Source organism: Eptatretus burgeri, chromosome 4 (assembly GCF_056783735.1).
Source record: "Eptatretus burgeri isolate ZD-2024b chromosome 4, Ebu_testis_v1, whole genome shotgun sequence".
Classification (NCBI taxonomy): domain Eukaryota; kingdom Metazoa; phylum Chordata; class Myxini; order Myxiniformes; family Myxinidae; genus Eptatretus; species Eptatretus burgeri.
The window spans coordinates 128,728,801-128,749,114 of NC_140964.1; the positions used below are offsets into that span (position 1 = coordinate 128,728,801).

Sequence of the window (20,314 nt, forward strand, 5' to 3'; positions counted from 1 at the left end):
GTCTCCAGTAAGGCAAGGTGATCAAACCTGTAGCATGGTTTACATATTCAGGGAATTTAAAAACTGGCCAGAATACCATCCAAAATACTGTACAGGACATACTTTTTAAAGTTACCATAGAATGTTTAACTCCACAAGCAAGTGGGATGGCTGGTTTAACTTCTCTTTTGGGGAATGGCATACTCCACGCTGCAACAGCAGGTTTAACGTCTCTTTTGGGGAATGGCATACTCTACAATGCATCAGCCGGTTTAACATCTCTTTTGGTGAATAGCATACTCTACGATGAATCAGCCACTTTACCATCTCTTTTGGGGAATGGCATACTCTACGATGCAACAGCTGGTTTAACATCTCTTTTGGGGAATGGCATACTCTACGATGAATCAGCCACTTTACCATCTCTTTTGGGGAATGGCATACTCTACGATGCAACAGCCGGTTTAACATCTCTTTTGGTGAATAGCATACTCTACGATGCATCAGCCACTTTAACATCTCTTTTGGGGAATGGCATACTCTACGATGCATCAGCCACTTTAACAACTCTTTTGGGGAATGGCATACTCTACGATGCAACAGCCGGTTTGACATCTCTTTTGGGGAATGGCATGCTCTACGATGCAACAGCCGGTTTAACATCTCTTTTGGGGAATGGCATGCTCTACGATGCATCAGCCGGTTTAACATCTCTTTTGGGGAATGGCATACTCTACGATGCAACAGCCGGTTTAACATCTCTTTTGGGGAATGGCATACTCTACGATGCATCAGCCACTTTAACATCTCTTTTGGGGAATGGCATACTCTACGATGCATCAGCCACTTTAACATCTCTTTTGGGGAATGGCATGCTCTACGATGCATCAGCCGGTTTAACATCTCTTTTGGGGAATGGCATGCTCTACGATGCATCAGCCACTTTAACATCTCTTTTGGGGAATGGCATACTCTACGATGCAACAGCCGGTTTCACATCTCTTTTGGGGAATGGCATACTCCACGATGCATCAGCCAGTTTAACATCTCTTTTGGGGAATGGCATACTCGATGATGCATTTCTCATTCCTGGCAATGCCCCAGATGACATTTTCACTTGGATGTAAATCTGCCACGAACCCTGACCCCAGATATTTCAGAGGCGAGCATGCAATCAGATTGGCTCCATCCTGCTGCCACGATGAAATTTCCATGGGTGATTAATCACCCTTGCACGCAATAACGATGGATAATTAGGCAGTGAAGGCATGTTAGTAAGATGAAGAACTTGAGTTCAAGTGCATGGTTTATTGCCTTCATTTTGAAACACCTTGTCCAGAACTGATGAAGTTTTCATGGATTATATTCATCTTACAACTGGCAACGATGTCATAAGTTGGAAATGAAGGCGAGCTAGCAAAACGAAGGACGTCATTTGTATCGATGCTATTGGAACCAGAGGCTCATGCTATGATATTATACTTGGTTTGTTAGTCTAAGAGCAGGATAATCTCAAGGAGTTGTACATGGATTCGGACGAAATTTGGTAGACGGCTTGGGTGTATGACACGGACAAGTTGATTCGATTTTACCAAAGGTCTGGATCCTGATTCTGGAATTTTTGGAAGTGATTCGTCACCATTGAGTGATGGGGCTAAAAAATGATTTTTAACACCACAATAATCTGAAAAAGTTGTTGATGGATTTGGTTGAAACTCTGCAGATGAAGAACAAGTCCATTCGATTTTGGTTCAAGTCCGGATCCAGATCCGACCTCCAGTAGGATACACAACGTAAACTGTTCAGCCTGACGGAGGTACGTGATCTACCTCATGCCATTCCAGTATTACACATCATATCATCATAATTACTGAGAGATTCTGAAATTTGTAATCAAAATACATTTGACGCACTCTTAACACTAAACTGACCTTTTTCTTTAACCATTAAACTTTTGCCTGGAGGTGGAATCTTGAAAGCTGTCCATCTCTTTGTTTCCCAACCTAATGTCATGGAAAATGTTATAAAAGTACTGCAAAGACCTGTTCTGTTGTTTTGTAAAAATTTGACACCAAGTTGCATTCCACAATAGATTGACCGATTGCATTCCACATGCAAGGTTGAGGAGTTCAGTGAGATATCATCTGGAATATTGTGTGCAGTTTTGGTCACCACATCGAAAGGAAGAACATGGTTGCTATAGAGAAGGCTCACAGTGGAGCGGCTGATTTATTCCGAGCCTAGCTCGACTAAGCTACGTGGAGCGGCTGAAGGAGACAGGGCTTTATACGTTGGAAGGGACATGATTACGAGATGTTTCAGATCATGAAAGGTGTGGAAAAGATAAGTGATGAAGAATTTTTCATTAAAATGGACACTGATAGGATAAGGGGGCACAGTTTCAGAGTAAATAATAAGAGTTATCTGTATCTGTATCAATACTGTGCAAATGTCCAAACGATGGAGCGATTTATGTACAGTAGTTTGGAAGGGGGGGAGCAGAGGTCATCTCATTTGTATGCTGAAGTTAAGATGGTAGTGTGGCAGGGGATAGGTTTAAATATAAATTAAGTACCTTGAAGCATTGGGAATCGAAGTGGACAAGGACATTGGCAGGAGTGATAGGTAGCTGATGTATGGATGGATGATTGTATGCCTGTGCCAGGAATGTGATGCATGTGAGAGGGTCTCATCAAAAGGTGAATGCATTGTTTGTGTTTCATTCCTCACCTTACAACTTGTGTTCACCCCTTCCCCTCATAAATGCCAACCCCCATAAAAGAACAAAAGACAAAATGAAATAATAATGATAAAAAAAATTTTTTTCAATAATATGTGTATAAAACACCCCGCTTGTGTCTATGCTTTCCCCATTGTTCTCAACCCCACTTCTCCACCCCTTACATCCCTTCCCCAGTGAATTGAAGTTGATAAACTATTCAATTGAATTGATATGGTGGAGATATGCTTTGCACAGGCTTGATTAGCCAAATGTCCTCCTCCATCTGTGTTCATTGTGTATCCTTGTTCATTCATTTTGTGCCCCCTGTAGGTTAGAGCAGTGATTTTTAATTTGTTTCTGCTGTTGGGCGATAGCTCACTTCCTCTTCACGAAAGACACTGTGGCATCTTTAACACCCACCATCTAATGCCGGCAGAGGGGACACCGAACTTGACATTCATCCAAAGGACAGCACACACATTGATGAATCTCCCTGCCTGTGACACTCGAGGCTGTGAGACATCAGGATGACAGTTTATAGCTCGGTCGGGATTTGAACCCAGGCCAGATAGTTCAGAAGCAAGTGTGCAAACCTGTCGGCCATCCTGCGAGCCAGTAAACCAATTGTGGGGATTTTGTTTTTCTAAACACCGATGGTTTGTGGAGAAGCTTAGATGTTATATCACACATAGGACAAGGTATTAAGAGATATAATTGGACCTTCTCTATGGGTTACAAGTGAGACAATTATCAAATTAACGCACACTATGGGATTTGAACATGGAATCCCAGTATCATGAACTACGTGCGCAGATGGGAAGACCAAATGGACCAAAAAAAAAACGTGGCAGAGACCTTTGTTGGAGTACTTCCTCATTCTTTGGTTTGTTGAAGCCACCACTCCTCAACTCACTATTTTTTTTAAGTGGTTCAAAATTAATTCAAAAGATCAAAAAGCAGCCTTTATGGGCATTACTTAACTACTGTATGTGTTAATCACAGTATTTCAATCAAAAGTGGTGACTTACTCATGATGGCTACCAAGCCCTTTCCAAAAACTCGAATTTATTCAGGTCAAAATTACTTGATGTGTCGTGATTTTGGATAGCTAAGTCCAGTACAGCTGAGATTCAGGGTGTTGGGCCTATTCTCGAGCTATGGATCTCATAGTCCTTTAAATGAGGCTCAATGAAAGCACTTTTGTCTAAACTATATGTCCTTTCTCTCTTTGCTAGCTGCCTCCAGGACTGTCGCATCCTTTGCCAGTCGCACCAGGCTACTCGTTAAGGCGGGCAGCTGTTCCAGGCCGGGACGGCTCTGTGGAAGTCCGATTGCGGCTCAGCTGGGTATTTGACCTCCGGTCGGATGACAAAGCACTTTTCTCCTGTGAGATCCAACACCCTGCACTCTCGATGCCCATGAGGATCGAGCGGACTCTTGGTGAGACTCTACGATAACTCATTGTGATGACTAAAAGTCCTGCAGGCTGGCCTAGTTCTACCTTCTTTAACTGCTGGATTGTTACGTGAAATGTGTCAATATGTGATCTCTGGCACATGAATGTTGAGCATACAACCATATTGTAACAGCCGGCGGATCGTTCCGGTTGCCTGATTAGAATGGGGCAGATTGCGTCAAAGTGACCACTTCGAGACCTCCCTGCTGGAGCTGCGTCTGGTGACTAAGTTACAATGCAGAGGGGTTTTTCACAAAGCAGCCCGGTGTTGCGCCAATTGGTATCCATCCATCCATCCATCCATTGGGACCATACTCTATGCAGAGCGTTGGTGTTGCCAAAGCAGTCTCCTTGGCTATTGGTTACTATCCTGGACAGGTCGCCACTCCGACAGAGGATACCAGCAAGCTGGCACTCATTTTGCCGACCTAGGAAGGATGACACGCCGAGTTAACCCCACCTTGTATTAATTCAACAGCTGAGTGGGATTTGAACTCAGGACACTGGGATCCCAAGCCCACTACCCTTACCATTAAGCCAACACCAGGCATATTATTGTTACGAATTCTGGCCCGTCCGGCGTGCAATCGGCTGCTTGACTCGAATGGCGGCCGCTTCGCCCACCGAAACGGACAATTCAGTCATGACCCTCCGGGAACTACTACCAGGAGCCAGTCACGGGTGGGGGTTTAACCTCACCACAACTCAGTCCGCATTCTACCCGCGTGAAATAGGGTCCGATCGCTGAATGGTCGATTTACCTAAGTACCCGCGCGGATAGCGTACCGAGGAGTTGTACCACACCACAGGTCGACTCCGGACATGAACCGCTTAAGTGGCTCGTTCCGTACTACAGGGATACAGGGATGGCGTGGTGCACCGAGCTCGTGCCGCGCATTGCTCGCGTCGTCCGCCCGACAGCTCGGACGGGGTTTTGAGGGGAATGGACGGGGTTTCCCGGCGCTATCTCCGCGCTCGCTCACGGGATTCCAGGGCTCGCGCAAGGATCGAGGACTCGGCAGGAACAACAAGCTCATGACCCGAACCAGAAGAAGAACACGAACCCTCCTCTTCTGCCCCTTTTGTAGCGTGGGGCTCCGCCCTTCACCCTGCCCCGTTTCTGGCTCCACCTCCCTTCTGGAAGCTTCCCAAAAAGGGGCGTGCCCTCTCGTTCCCCCCTCCCCGCGCCATGCGGGGGGACGAAGAAAGTCAGTTTTTGCTCGGGGCCAGGGAATTATTCCCCCAAAATCAGGCCCCCACCTTTTTTCACCTTTGACCTCCAGCTCAAATCGCACCTCCCCCATGCCAAAGCTCGGGAAAAGCAGAAGGGAAAATCCCACAGGAGTTGTTGGTTTTCTTCCCCACGCGCCGTACAACGAGGGAAGGAAGATTCGGGCGGGAGATGCCCCTTCGCACCCCGGCCGCCGCTGCCACTCCGCCCCTCCCATCCCTCCCGTGGAGATCATGACCGCACGGTGCTCGTTGAATGGCGAGTGGCGAAGATGTGGTAGCGTAGTTGTGGAACGTGGCGTCGTGGTGTGAATGGCGTGATTGTTGGCGTCGTGTAGTGAATGGCGTGATCGTTGAGATGTTGGTTGTGGCGATGCTCGTTGTTCTTGCACCAAATTAACGACAGCAAAAGAAAAACGACTAACTGAAGAATCGCAGCCCGAATGGATCACATATATTCCCTCTATACAACGGGTTTGGGCTAACTACACATGAACTTACCGATATATCTCACCTGAGGACCCTTTATGGTGTAATGCGAATTTCCACAGCCGTAACATTATCATTAAGCCAACACCAGGTATCACATGGCTCGATCTCATCTTAGGCTTTGCAAACTAAGTCACGTGACGTGTTCTTATTATGGATGTGGAGACCAAGATCAATTATATTTCTCTAAGCGGGTCTTTATAGGGCCACCCAATCAAGCAGCCACCACAGAATGAATTCACCCCTGAGACTGTGTATTTGAATAAATAACAACTCCAGCAAAGTTGATTGCCTGCCATCGCAAATCCTCACCTTCCTTATGTAGCTTCCCAGCAAAAGCAAGGTTGAAAGATGACAAAACGCTCCGCCAGGAATGACCCAAGATCAAATTTTGAGTTTTAACCCTGTGACCCCAAGTCCTCTTCTCCTGCAGCTTTGTCAAATCGGGTCAAATCCAACAAAAAATGTTAAATATGTCATGCATCCCCCAATCTTGATTGCACATGCAAAGTTTCATGTTGGTGTTTCATATGCATCCTGTGGCTGCTGCTTGCATCATTTTCTGGAAGCGTGGCTGTGCCGCTGACGCAGTGCCCCTGTTACCAGTGAGCTGGTACTTACTCATTTTGCTGACCTTGGAAGGATGACAGGCTGAGTCAACTGACATGGTGTTATTTTAATGGGTGAAACAGAGGCTCAAACTCAAGACCCTAAGATCTTAAGCCAGCCACCTTAACCTTCAAGCCAACACCAGGCTTTAAAGGTTTCATTTTTGAAAAAGTTTTAAAATGTGACAGCAATTGCATTTTTTTGGTGTTTAACCTTCTGCCCTCACCCCAGGGGATGAGACCAAAATACACTGCTGTTGCACCTTTGTACCATGTGGTGGTCTTGACTCTTGACTATCAAGTTTTGTGAATTTTTGTACAACCAGCTTGGAGAAGACAGAGAGAGACAGACAGAGACAGAGACAGAGACATGATTACAATTTCCCCTAGTTGTTTTTTCAAAAAGTGTGGAGATAATTAATGCATTGGTGAAGGAATTTACAAGTAAGGAAGCAACAGTAATCAATAATGAAACAAACCCCTTGATCCACTAAGCGAATATGCGCCGCAAACAAACAGGATCCTTAATTATTTATACATTAAGGCCTCATGCATACATGAAAGAGAGACAGAGGGGTTTCAACAAGACTGAAAGAGATGGTCGGGAAAACCCGGCGAGTTCCGTGGACTGGAAAGTCCTGGCTGCTCTGGATAGGAACGACTTTGAGGAGGAGAGAGAGTGAGGCATGACTGTGAACTGATGAAGTGTGGCTTGGCTTGTGGGAGCTCCGTTCCAGCGCAACCATTCTCCTCCCATTTCCTTCTCGCCCTCACCTTTGATGAGCTCGGCCATGTACAACGCACGTCACCGATGACGCTCCATGCCGTGCCCCTCTCAATCACCATTGGCCATACGTTCAGCCCGGTGGGCAAAGCTACACCTCGAGTGACCTCTCACCTTGAGGCGGAGCACGGCCACAGCCCAGCTGAGAACGGTTAAAATGGCGTCAAACGCGTTGATAATTTTAGAGACACAAAATAGGGAAGATTGACTATTACATTTACGCTTATACTGAGACACTCATTGAGGAAATAACTGTGCTATAGTAAGCATCTTTAATCCACGAGAACTCCATTCCACAACACCATGATTGGCTTGAATAACGTACAAACATTTATGATTTCTAACTTTACCCTTGCACAGTCCATTCATTTGAGATGATTGCTTTTGTTGAATGCGGGCAGAAATGCTTAATTCTGGTATTGTTCATCTAAATGCATGACTCACACTTTATATGAGCCTTGTATAATATTAATTGTTCATTTTTGACTTGTCATGAAAAGGTAACTAATTTATTAACTTCAAATATGAAGTAAATCCCATTTCTGGAGACCATATTTACGTGCCAGTGTTTCCTTTTTCTCTCAACCCTTCCCATGTCCTCATAGCAGCACCACAATCCCTGCGCATATTAACCGAGCCACAACGCCCCCTGGAGGGCCAGCCAATCACCTTGATCATTCAAGAGTCACATGTGGTATGGTCAAAAATGGGAGTGTGTACCGAGTCCCTGGGAACTTGTCTTTTAAATGTCCACCTTTTCTTTCACCTGTATTTCTGCTCTTTCGTTGGTTTATCACTCATCATTCAGATATATATATATATATATATATATATATATATATATATATATATATATATATTTTGTTCATATGTTGCTTGCTGCCCTCATTTATCTCCCGTTTGTCTGTACTTACATGGTGGCTGTTCGGGACCAGTTTCACTGGTCACATGTTCACTTGAAATCTGTACTTACGATGTCCGGCTGGTCCCTTAAAGGGGAACCCAAACGTTCAGACCACCTCAACAATATAATCCATCCCTTGACACCCCACAAAATGGATATTATGTCTTTCCTGATTTATAAAGTAAGCAATTTTGCAATTAAAAGTCGAAATCTTCTTCTTCACGTTTAGCTGTGATGTCCCTCCTGGAAGTTGATTGCCAGATTCGTATTGTCTCTGGGTTACGTCGCGGTATGGGTTAACTCAAACGGCAAATAATTTTCGATTTTCCTCAAATATGGCTAGTTGACGCATCCTTTGTGATTGCAGTAATACAAACAGATGGTTTCACGCTCCACCACCGGCCAAAAGATCCGAGGGTTGCCAGAAATTGGGCGAGGTTTGTCCATAATACCCGCATGTGGATCGGGCCGACAAAAATGTTTGGTTTTGTGCTCGGAACATTTTACAGAGCACTGTTATGAAACAACAGGCATGGCCAGATCTTGTGGTTATCCGACACGATTGAGAGAGAGAGGATGCCCCACGATGAAGCGGAAGAAACAGCCATCACCCAAAACTGTAACACCATCTCTCCAGAGCTACTGGCACATGTACATGGGGGATTTGAGCAGTGAATCAAACACCTGTGTTGGCCTACTGGCGACCGGTCTCACATCTCTCGATGTGCTCCACTCCCCCCTCCACAATACCCACCACGATCTCACACCTCTCTCCACCATCCTCCTGCAATCTTCCAACAACCATCACCTGAACAATACTCACCACCACCACACTCCTCCCCCCTCTGCCCCTCCACTGGGACTGGACATCGACATGGCACAGATGTGACACGGACACAACATAGCACTAACATGATGGCGGGACATGACATGGCATGACCACACACACAAATGGCATCCAGGAAAGTATGAAACAGGACGATCTTGTAACATACAGGGCACCTGGTCAGCTTGTGATGGTGGGGCAAAGCATTAGTCACCCATTTTGTCAGTGTCGGTGTGCCTGGGCGGTGTCGGCCGTCGGGCGATGACGGGTATTTTTGCGGAAGTAATATAACTGATTTATCAATGAATACAAAATCCCGTACAACTGTGAATTAAATGGAAAAAACAAAACCTGTGACCGGCTTTTTCATCTTCACTAACACTTCCATTGTCACCATCTTCGTCCGAATCACTCGCACAAGATTCGAAACGACACGGCTCCACAATTCCCCCAAAAACGTTTCCATCACTAATTTTGTCTCCGACCGTTTCTTCAATCCCACTGATCAGTTTCAACATTCTGAGAACCTTCAGAGTTGCTAATGACGGTGGAATAAGTATCTGAATCCGAGCTCGAAATACACTGTTTCTCTCTGCAAGCCGCCATTTGGATGAAGGTGGCTGCCAGGTGTGATGTCACTGGTGAAAATAGAAAATCGACACTTTTGGGCTTTTTTTTTGACACTTTGTGATTGGCAAAGAAAAAAATTCTTTCAAATTAGATCAATTAAAAAGTGATGATTTTGAATGGTTTAAAAAAAAAAAATTGTGTTTGGGTTCCCCTTCACGTTGTGTCTATAATACCTTTGTTGTATTTGTGAGTGTGTTTGTTCTTGATAAGTCGGTCCACACCAATGTTATGTCATTGTGACTGTATTTATTTTTATTAATTATTTCTTGATTAGTGACTGTTCCACTGTCTGTTCATCAACATTTGTAGAGCTCCAACCTTTAACCTGATTATGTGTACATCTGTGTACCACAGTTGGGTGCTTTTCCAGAGCCTACATTTACGTGGACACGGGTGGGCGGCCCATTGCCCGGTGGTCGCACACAGCATGTAGGCCGCTCCCTGGACCTTCCCACCACCCTTCACTCTCTCAATGGCTCGCTGTTTCACTGTGTTGCACAGAACCAGCTCGGAAGTGCAGAAGCTCACCTTCGACTTACAATATACGGTGTGCTGTACCTTTCTCAAACCTCTCACACCCTGCCTGACAAACCATATCTAAACACACTCATTCATTTTCCTCCAATATTGGAAATGCATTCAGCTGCGTGAAACAGAGTAAGCTAGAAGGGCACTCAGTAGAGCGCAAACCTCCGCCACCTAATTGCTCATCCATGAGAACATATCGGGCCCAATACATTTTTTGAAATATCATGCTATACAATATTCTATCGTTTTTGGCCCCATCTGTCAATGGTGAATAATCACTTTTAAAAATAAAAAAAAATTATCGTATTCGGGTCGTCACAAAAATTGAATCAATTCTTCCTTGTCACACACCCTTTTGTGCATGCGCTGTATATGTGTTTTCAGTGACAGTTTGTCTCGCAGGGCACTTTTAACCTGCTATTGCTGGCATGAAATCTGTGATTCAAATCGTCCTTTAAATACATTTTCAGCATTTAGATGAAAGGGTGGCAATTTCAAGACGGTTTACCATAATTGTTCTTCCTGAATGCGAATCAGACTCACGGAAACATAGGAACATGAGAAATATCTGTGATTGAGAGGTGTCGTGTTTGTACATTCAAGCATTGGCCATGGAGATAACACCCACACACCACACACGTACGCTTCAAATATTAGCAATTGATTAGCAATGATTTTAGCAACTTTTAGAAATGATTTGGTGATGACCGACTTCCCTGCCAATGTACCTTGCTCGGCCTCTTCTGCAATTGCTTCTTCTGATGATATGCTTGTGAAGATCAACATCTCTCTGGCCATTCTCAGAGAACAGCCTCTGTGCCAGCGAGTCTGGCAGTTCAATCAAGGAAACTGGCAGAGACTGCGAGCAGCCATCACACTTCAGGACTGGTCTCCTATATCCACCGCCACTAATATTAATTCAGCCTGAGAATTCTTCCGCAAAAACCTGCTCTCTTATGCACCGATTCATCCCACCTTGTCTTCAGTTATCTTCACCATCCTCCCATTCTTGATACTTGGAATCCTATACTGAGGCAGTTGCTTTAAAACAATTTGCATTCTTCTCCTGGAAGGGAAATCTGACCGAAGGCATCCTCAGATAATTCCACAAAGCCTGCAACCAAGTGTGTGTCTCCTATGAAGAGAGCCAGAAAACAACATTTGTCCAATCTCAATAATGAGCTTTCAAACTTGTCTCCCTCCTTTAAAACCTGGTGGTGGCTTCTCAAGTCCGTCTCTGGTGTATGCCCCACATCCCTTACTTCAAATGGCACCACAGCCGATTCTACTTGTGAGAAGGCCGAATGCTTCAATTCTGTGTTTGCTTCAAAATATTGTGTCCCGTACTCATCTCTGTCTCCACCCATCCTTCCCAGTCATACCCAACTGCTCCTGAATTATGTCTTTTGCACCTGAACAAGTGGAAAGGTTTCTGGCAACCCTCAACTCTGACTCTGACTCTGCACCTGGACCTGGACCGGATAGCATGAGCTCACGTGTCCGAAAAAGCCGCTCTGCTCCTTTTGCACTTCCTCTCTCTGCTCTTTTCACCCTGTCATTTGCCATAGCTCATCTTCCATCTGCTTGGAAATCGGCCAACATCACAGAATTAAACAAAAATGGTGCAAAAACAGATGCCCTTAACTACAGACCAATTAGCTTCCTTCCAATCATCACCAAGGTCATGGAATCCATCATCACAGTTGACATAAATCATTCCTTTTCATCAACAGCCATATCTCAGTTCATCAATTCAGATTCAGACCTGGTCACTCTCCAAACGATGGATGAAGGCCCTGAATGTCAGACATGAGTTTGGGCCGGCTCTCTGGACATATCTCGAGCTTTTGATACAGTTTGGCATCCTGCCCTACTCTCCAAAGACTCTCTGCCGATGGAAACCAAAGCTGACTCTACTCTTGGATTACTGATTTCCTCCCTTCCCGTAGACATCTTGTAATTCTTAACGGAACCCTTTCTTCTCCTCTCCCTGTCAAGGCTGGATTACCCCAAGACAGTGTTCTTGGCCTCATCTTATTCATGATATTCATGAACGATCTCTCTAAATCTTTGGAAAATCCTCTTGATCTCTTTTCTGATGACACCACACTCTGCCGTGACATCCCTCATCCTTCTGATAGACAGGCAGTGGTCTCTTCCCTTTCTTCAGACCTTGACAAAAATCACAAACTGGTCAAACACTTGGAATATGTGTTTCAATCCTGAGACATCTCTCTCCTTCTCTCCTTCTCTCCTTCTCTCCTTCTCTCCTTCTCTCCTTCTCTCCTTCTCTCCTCTCCTTCTCTCCTTCTCTCCTTCTCTCTCTCTCCAAAAGGACCATACCGCAAACCCTTCTCTGTACTTTCTCAACAACCCTTTGGAAGAGGTTGAGTCACTCATACTCTTGGGTCTCACTCTCAGCCATGATCTGTCTTGGGCAAGCGACATTTCAAAATTGACCTCCAAAGCCAGACGCCGACTGGGCATCCTCCATCATGCAAAGTCCTTCCTTGGCACACCTGAGCTTTGCACCTACAAGGCTTTCATCCGCAGCTCGATGGAATACTGCCCTCCCCTCTGAGCTGGCTCCCCTGTCTCACATCTTGCTCAGCTTGATGCTGTGGAAACAAAGGCCTCCAACATCATTGGAATCTCTCGCAATGACTTTGAGTCTATGAGCCTATCACTTCGCCATTGCCGACACGTCGGTGGTCTCTCTGTCTTCTTCTGCCTCATTTCTGCACTTGCACCCTCTGCCCTCTCCTTGCTTTGTCCCCCCCCCCCCCACATATCTGCAAGACTCATGCAGTCCACCAGCAACCCCCTGCTGGTGAAACTGCCTCATTCCAGAACCACTGCTCACCTCCACTGGTTTATTCCTTCTTTTTCCCAGCCTGTGGGACCATCTTCTATACTCTGTTAAATATCATGCCTCCATCCAGGTCTTCATAGACTGTGAGACGACAGGTCAAAAAGGGCCGAGAAATCGATTTTTGTGGCAACTATCTGGACCATATGTGAAAGTGGATGTTTTTGAGGTACTTTGAGGTGAGGAATCCAAATTCGACCTTGCACAACCAATTTAATGTGGCTATTTGACGCTAAGAGGTGTTTTAAGTGCCTACGGAGCAACTTCCGACATGTATTTTTACCGCAGTGTAGTGTTTGAAAATATGCGGATAACCACATCATTAGCAGTTATATGGTAATGAATGAATATCAAGAAACATTCTGACGACAATCATGAAGTTTTTATTTTTGAGTTGTGGTTGAAGCCAAGGTGGAATGCTACTCAGATATTACTAGATTTTGTGCATCTCAGGCATAGAAGTGTTGAACACCGACAAACTTTCATCAACCTACTTCAATCCTGATGACAATGGTGTTGGGTAATATCGTTGCAACCTGTTCGTGCATCTGGGACCTTCATGACGTATCGCCTTGTTGGTTTAGCAGCCCGTCTTTATTGTAAATACGAATCATGGTGACTACCCACTCCACAAGTCACCAAGCGAAATAGTGACCATGTGGCAAGGCGTCCACACAGGTCAGAGCAGTCACTTGTGTGACAAGAACATCTCTTGGTTATCACACTTGCCATGTTTGCATGCACAGTGTACATAGCTGAGAATTTCCATCAGGGCCGGATCCTGAGTCATCCGCACGACAGAGATGGAGGTGGATTCAACAGTCCAACCGTGACCGTTCGGAGAAGGAGCATCAGTCGTCCGATTCAGGGCTCACTTGTGGATGCCTGCCTGATAATTTGCATGAAGACAATGTTGTCGCAAAGCATCCTTGGTAGGCGGCAAGCTGTGGTCCTCGGCAGTCGTCTCCAAACACAATGTCCTATATCGAACATCGATGTTTATCAATGTGCTTCCATACAACTCGCATGTGAATCTTTCCAGCTGGGCGAATAACTCATCGGACACGTTGGAATCATCATCATCATCATCATCATCCGTTTTACGGCCATTTCCATGCTTACATGTGTCAGCCATGGTTCACCTAATGGTGAACTGGAATGTGTAGGAACGTGGTTTGCTTACTGCACGATCCCTTGCCAGCCATCTTGTTGGAAATTTAACTCAAAGATCATCTCTCAGAAACACATCCCATGTTTTCCTCGCACGGCCTTGAACTCTCCTTCCATTCACATTCATATTTGTACACCTCTTCACACAGTTGCCCACCCCCTTCCTTTCCACATGTGTAAACCATCTCAACCTACCCTTCACATAACCTCACTAATGCTTTCTATACCGAACCTATCTCTTAATTCCACATTTGATTTCCTATCCTTCAGTGTCACATCACACATCCATCTCACCATTCTCATTTCGTTTCGTTCACACCTCCGTTCATCCTCCTTTTTGATCACCGATGTTTCGCTGCCATACAACATCACGCTTCTAACGCTAGCTGCAACAGTTTTCCCTTTAATCGGAGAGAGGTCCCTTTTGATGTCACTAGGGGTAACGACTCCCTAAACTTCCTCCAGCCACTTCTAATTCTTGCATTCATTGCTGCTTCCACACCATCACCTGCACTAATCATACCACCAAGGTAACAGAATTTATCTACGCATTCCAGAGATATATCCCCATAAACTAACATTTCCGCTCTAACTGGAGTCACATGTTTACCTGTGCAAACAGCACATTTGAAGTCAGGTACCACCTGCAGTCTACCTCTGATGCCACTACACCTCTTGTGCACCGAGCAGTTGCAGGATTTACACAATATTGAATTGCTACGTACACCTTTTCTCCAGCCAGCACAGGGCCACCTCCCTCTTTTTTCACACTTCCTTCTCCCACACCACGGATCAGCACTTTCATTTTCCCTGAATTCACTTTGTCCTCTGGCCTCCATACCCTCCTTCCACACTGCATATTTACCCATTACCTCTTCCACATGCCTGGTGTTGGCATGATGGTTAGGGTGGTGGGCTTTGGATCCGAGGGTCCTGAGTTCAAATCCCACTCAGCTGTTGAATTAATACCAGGTGGGGTTAACTCAGCCTGTCATCCTTCCGATGTCGGCAAAATGAGTACCAGCTTGCTGGTACACTGTGTTTTAGTGGTGAACCGTCCAGGACTGTACCCAATAGCCAAGGAGACTGCTTAAGCAGCACCAACGCTCTGCACAGAGTATGGTCACGATCTCCTCCTCTCCTCCTCTTCCACACTGTCGGCTATCAGCACCAGGTCATCAGCATACAGGAGCCCCCAAGGTAAGCCTCCTCTAAATTCCTTTGATATAGCCTCAAGAACCATGATGAACAGGATTGGGCTCAAGACTGAACCCTGATGACCACCCACTCTCACTTCAAAATCCTCATTCTGCACTCCATTTACCCTCACAGAAGTTTTTGAGCCATCATACATTGCCATGACTACCCTAATTAACCAATCCTCCACACGTAACTTTCTCATGGACCATTGCACCACTTCCTGAGGCACCCTATCGAACACCTTCTCCAAATCTATAAATATAAAGTACAATTATTTGTTGTTCACCAGATATTTTTCCTGTAATTGCCTAACTATAAAAATTGCCTCCATCGTGCCCCTTCCTGGCATGAAACCAAATTGCATTTCATGTACATATTAACACTCTGTCTTATCAATTTATCAAGGACTCTCTCTACCACTTTCATTCCATGGTCCAGCAACTTCAGACCCCTATAGTTGCTCTGAACTAAGGCATCACCCTTCCCTTTATAAATATTCACCATTACACTCTTCAACCAGTCATCTGGGACAGATGTCTCCCTTATAATTGCATTCATCAGTTTTAGTGATTAAACTCACTCCAATATCACCAGATGCCTTCAGCATCTATGTGACGATACCACTGCTGCCCACCGACTTTACCATTCTTTGTTTCATCGATGGCTTTCTTCACCCATTCATTCTTTAACTCTGGTGGTGGGCCCTGCACCGGCACTACTGCCTCCAGAATATCCTTGTTCCAAGGGAACTCCTCATTTAGCAGATACTCACAGTAACTCCTCCCAGCATTTCTAATCTCCCCATAGTCAACCAGTACATTTCCCATATCATTCTTTACACATTGTACTCCTATGAGATCCCCATTTTGACCCATCATTTGCTTTGCCATCCGAAACATCTGAAAGTGAATCCTGTACTCATGTTTTGGCCTTGTAATCTTCCCTTATTGCCGTACGTTTAGCCACTAAGTATTCCTCCTTATCCCCTCCATTTTTCCAAATCCTAAACAGTCTTCTCTTTTTTCTTGAATCGCCATATCCACCTCATTATTCCACCACCATGTTAGCCTCATGTCTAGCAAGGCCCTTCGACCAGCCACATGTCATGTTAGTAGCGCACAGCAGCCCATATTTTTTAAAGTCCCAGCAACTCCGCACATCCTCTCCGGCCAAAGAATCCAAGAATCATCACCACAAGTTCTCTGTGGAAATGTTCCTTTTGCATTCTGATCTCTTCGTTTCCATACTCTTCTCCTTGGGGCATAAGGTTTCCTGTTTTCCCTCCTCCAACTTAACTTTACATCACACACGAGCAGCCGATGTTGTAAGGCACATTATTCTCCACCTATTGTTTTCACATCCTTAACCAACTGCCTTTGTAATCTCCAAACCAGAAAGTAGTCGATATGGCTCTTTATCGCTCCTCACTCGTAAGTGATGAGTCCGCTTGGCCTCTTCTTAAACATTGTGTTGCAGACGACCATATCTAAAGCGTCTCCAAACTTGAGTATTCTTACACCTTCAGTGTTTCTAACTCCGAAACCTGACCCACCATGCGCACCCTCATATCCTTCTGCCAACTCTCCAACATGTCCATTCAAATCCCCTCCAATCACAACAACTTCTCTCTCGCTAATCCCTGAAACAACATGCACAAGTGTGTCCCAAAACTCATCCTTCTCCCCCTCACTTAATCCTATCTGTGGGGCATATGTTGATACGACTATTAAAATATGCTGATCAAACAACAGCTGTTGGAATATAACTCCTGCTGCATTTACCCTCCTAACCTTGAACATTCTCAGCCACCATAATCCCAACACCACCAGTTCCAGAGTCACAACCTATCCAAAATAGTTTGTACCTATCATTTCTAGCTAGGACCATTCTTGCAGCACCTCCCCTGCACCTTGTTTCTTGCACACAGCATACATCCACTGTTCTGCGGCTCAAAGTTTCCACTATCTTATCAGCTCTACCATGCATAGTACCAACATTCAGACTGGCAACACTAACACCTATCTTGTCATGCTGAGTGGGTGCTTTATGCATGACAGGTTTGCTCTCATTTGTAATTTCTACAGCCATAGATTTCAAAGAAGAGGAAAGTGAGGGAACCTGAGTATGAAAGCCACAGCAACCTCAGACATCAGAGCATTTAAATGACCTGGTGTCGTCACACCAGCAGTCCAGTGGCCTCGTGGGTGACCCACCCCAGCCCGCTTCAAGGACACCCATCCACGTGCGATATAGCACAAAAGCAGACGGTGTATTATTCACCTACTGATGGAGCAGCCTCCCAGTACGCTACAACTGGGTTTGGGCTCCTGTACTATCAGGCGGTAAGTGCCAACCTGTGAAGACACACACACCCTGTACCCTCTGGACATTGCAGTAACGCTGCCCAGTACACGATGACAAATAACCCAGATGGGGAAGCACAAAACTCAGGTCCCCATTTCACCAAAAGGCTTGTTTGTGGCATGCTTTTGTGGCCGGATGCCATTCCTGACGCCACCACAGTATTGGCTATGTGCCAAGTCTTTGTCTAAAGAGACATACCCTACAAAGCAGCAGGGTGTCAGCTTCCTCATGTGGGAGTGTTGGATCAGTGGGACCACTCCTCCACGATGGCCACACCTGAATGAGACACGAGGTGACGGTGTGGTCCATTGATCATGTGGATATTAATGTTGCCACTGTGGTCCAAATGATCACTACACAAGGAGAAGAACAATTCAAAGTTATTTCTTATTTACACCATCACCGAAAAATTCACTCCATTGCTGGGAGTATTTTCTGGTCTGGTGAGAATATCCTATGACGTAGGAGGGCTTGGGTTTGCCTTTCCCATTCCATGCCTTTGATGCTAATGACCGTATATGTGTCAAAAACAATATCTACCTGCATACAGTGATATTGTTTGGAAATCCTGTGCAGTTCTGACGCAACTCCAAGGGCCAGTTGCCCGAATGCAACATAGAGGTTGCCAGACATTTTATGAATCGGAGCCATGCCATCGCCGATGACAGCATCGTAATCATGAACAGTTGTGACGAGTGATTCAGGACATTTTGACTCGATATAATGCAGAAGCTTGCTTTTGTCAATGTTTGTGATTGTCTCGTCAAAATAAAACAGTGGGTAGGAAATCGGTCCAAGAGAATAGCAGAGGACTGTCCTCAAATTGACTTTGCGGTGTTGACTCGGTATGAGTAAACTGGTGAACATTTGGCAATCCGCTCTGACGATGACTGTCTGACCAGATTTGCAGAACACTTTTACTTTGGCTTGACTTGTGATAGTCTTTAACTTCATTTCTTGCAGTGGCTGATATAATCCAACACTTCCTGAATCGAGTCCATCTTGGATGAAAGTGTAGAAAGCTGATCGTCCATAATTATGTGCATTGAGGAGGTCACTAGCTATTTCTGCTGTAGCTGTGACACCGGAGCTGATGCAATTAAGGTTATTTTGGTTTTGTGAGAATGGATCCATCATTTTGTCCTTGCAGCCCAAGATTGACTTGATGGCCTCCTCGTCGTCCTTCTGATGAGTGGCATCCAAATCCTTCCTCGTCCGATAATGGTTCCGAGATCCAGCCATTAATTCGCATTTCTGAACAATGGCTGCTCTCTCATCTTGTGAAAGGATCCACTGGTGCACAGAATGGCGGTCCTGAGTTGCACCAGTTATCCCACCAGACGTCTTTGAATCACGGTTGCAAGTTTCTTTGATGACTTGGTCGCATGCAGGAGCCAAGAATCCATAATGGGCTTGTTGCTGAACTGTCCACTGTCCTCATTTTACATTGAGATAGATATGATGACTCTCAGACAACTTCATCATCTCAAGAACGTATGTAGAATGGTATCGAGTATAGTTTGTTGTCGTATGCATGAAACCACAGCAACATCTCTAATAACGACTCAACATGACAGTCCCAATTAGATTATTTTGTTGCTCAGATGAATCGGTTGTGACTGTTGACCATGCGGTGATGGAATATGCAGTTCACTGACATTTAATGAAAAAGTTGTACATTTGTCGTAGTTCGAGGAAATCGTTAGAGACATCTTTGAGACACTACGCTAAGGGTGAAAAAGGAGGCCTATGTATGAGGAATCTGTGAGGGGGTAGAGCAACACCTGTGGTCAAGTGATTCTCATCCCGCTTACAGAGGAATTTGCGCATTGCATTCATCCAAGCCCATCCCTCGGTGTACTGCAGTTAGAGCAGAGGGTGTGGGCTCTTGATAGAGGATTCCGAAGTGAAGGCCCACTGGGCCAGTTACTTTGAGCAGTTGTACCAGGCTGGATCCAGCAGCTGTTGAGTTCGATGTCAGGGGTGTTACAATCCCTGTTGCTGACTCTCCAATAAACTGCGATCCACCTTCGTTTGTGGAAACACAGGCTGCGGTGAACCGGTTGAAATGGGGTAAAGCTCCAGGGATCTGTGCCATCCATGTTGAACTTCTCAAGGCTGGTGGAAATGCTGCACTCGTGTCGTTGCATGCAGTTCTGTGCTCTGCCTGGAACACAGGCATCATCCCAACTGACTGGAAGAGGGGCCTTGTTGTCCCTCTCTGGAAAGGGAAGGGTGATCGCCAAGACTGCAACAACTACCGAGGGGTGACGCTGCTCTCAGTGCCTGGCAAGGTCTTTGCTCGAATAATTCTTGATAGGGTTCGCCACCATCTGCTTGAGCACCCGCGTCCAGAGCAGTCAGGCTTTACACCAAATAGGTCAACGATTGACCGTATCCTTGTTCTTTGGGTCCTCACCAAATGCAGACAAGAGTTTCGGCAGGGGCTGCTTGCAGCCTATGTTGATCTCTGTAAAGCGTTTGATTCAGTGAATCGGGATGCCTCTTGAATTTTCTTGGTCTTCGTGGGGTGCCACCAAAACTGATCGATCTGA

At 45.4% G+C, this 20,314-nt stretch overlaps 1 protein-coding gene across 3 annotated transcripts in view; it reads left to right on the forward strand.

The window, feature by feature from the left end:
- The window catches only part of IGSF21 (immunoglobin superfamily member 21), a 124,273-nt gene that overhangs the window by 78,788 nt on the left and 25,171 nt on the right, over positions 1-20,314 (forward strand). For 2 of the 3 annotated variants that reach the window (XM_085880050.1, XM_085880052.1), the window contains 3 exons: positions 3,937-4,141; positions 7,874-7,962; positions 9,983-10,175. In XM_085880050.1, the coding sequence (XP_085736176.1) occupies positions 3,937-4,141; positions 7,874-7,962; positions 9,983-10,175 (487 nt within the window). The remainder of the gene's footprint in view (positions 1-3,936; positions 4,142-7,873; positions 7,963-9,982; positions 10,176-20,314) is intronic. The other variant, XM_085880051.1, reaches the window with a different exon arrangement.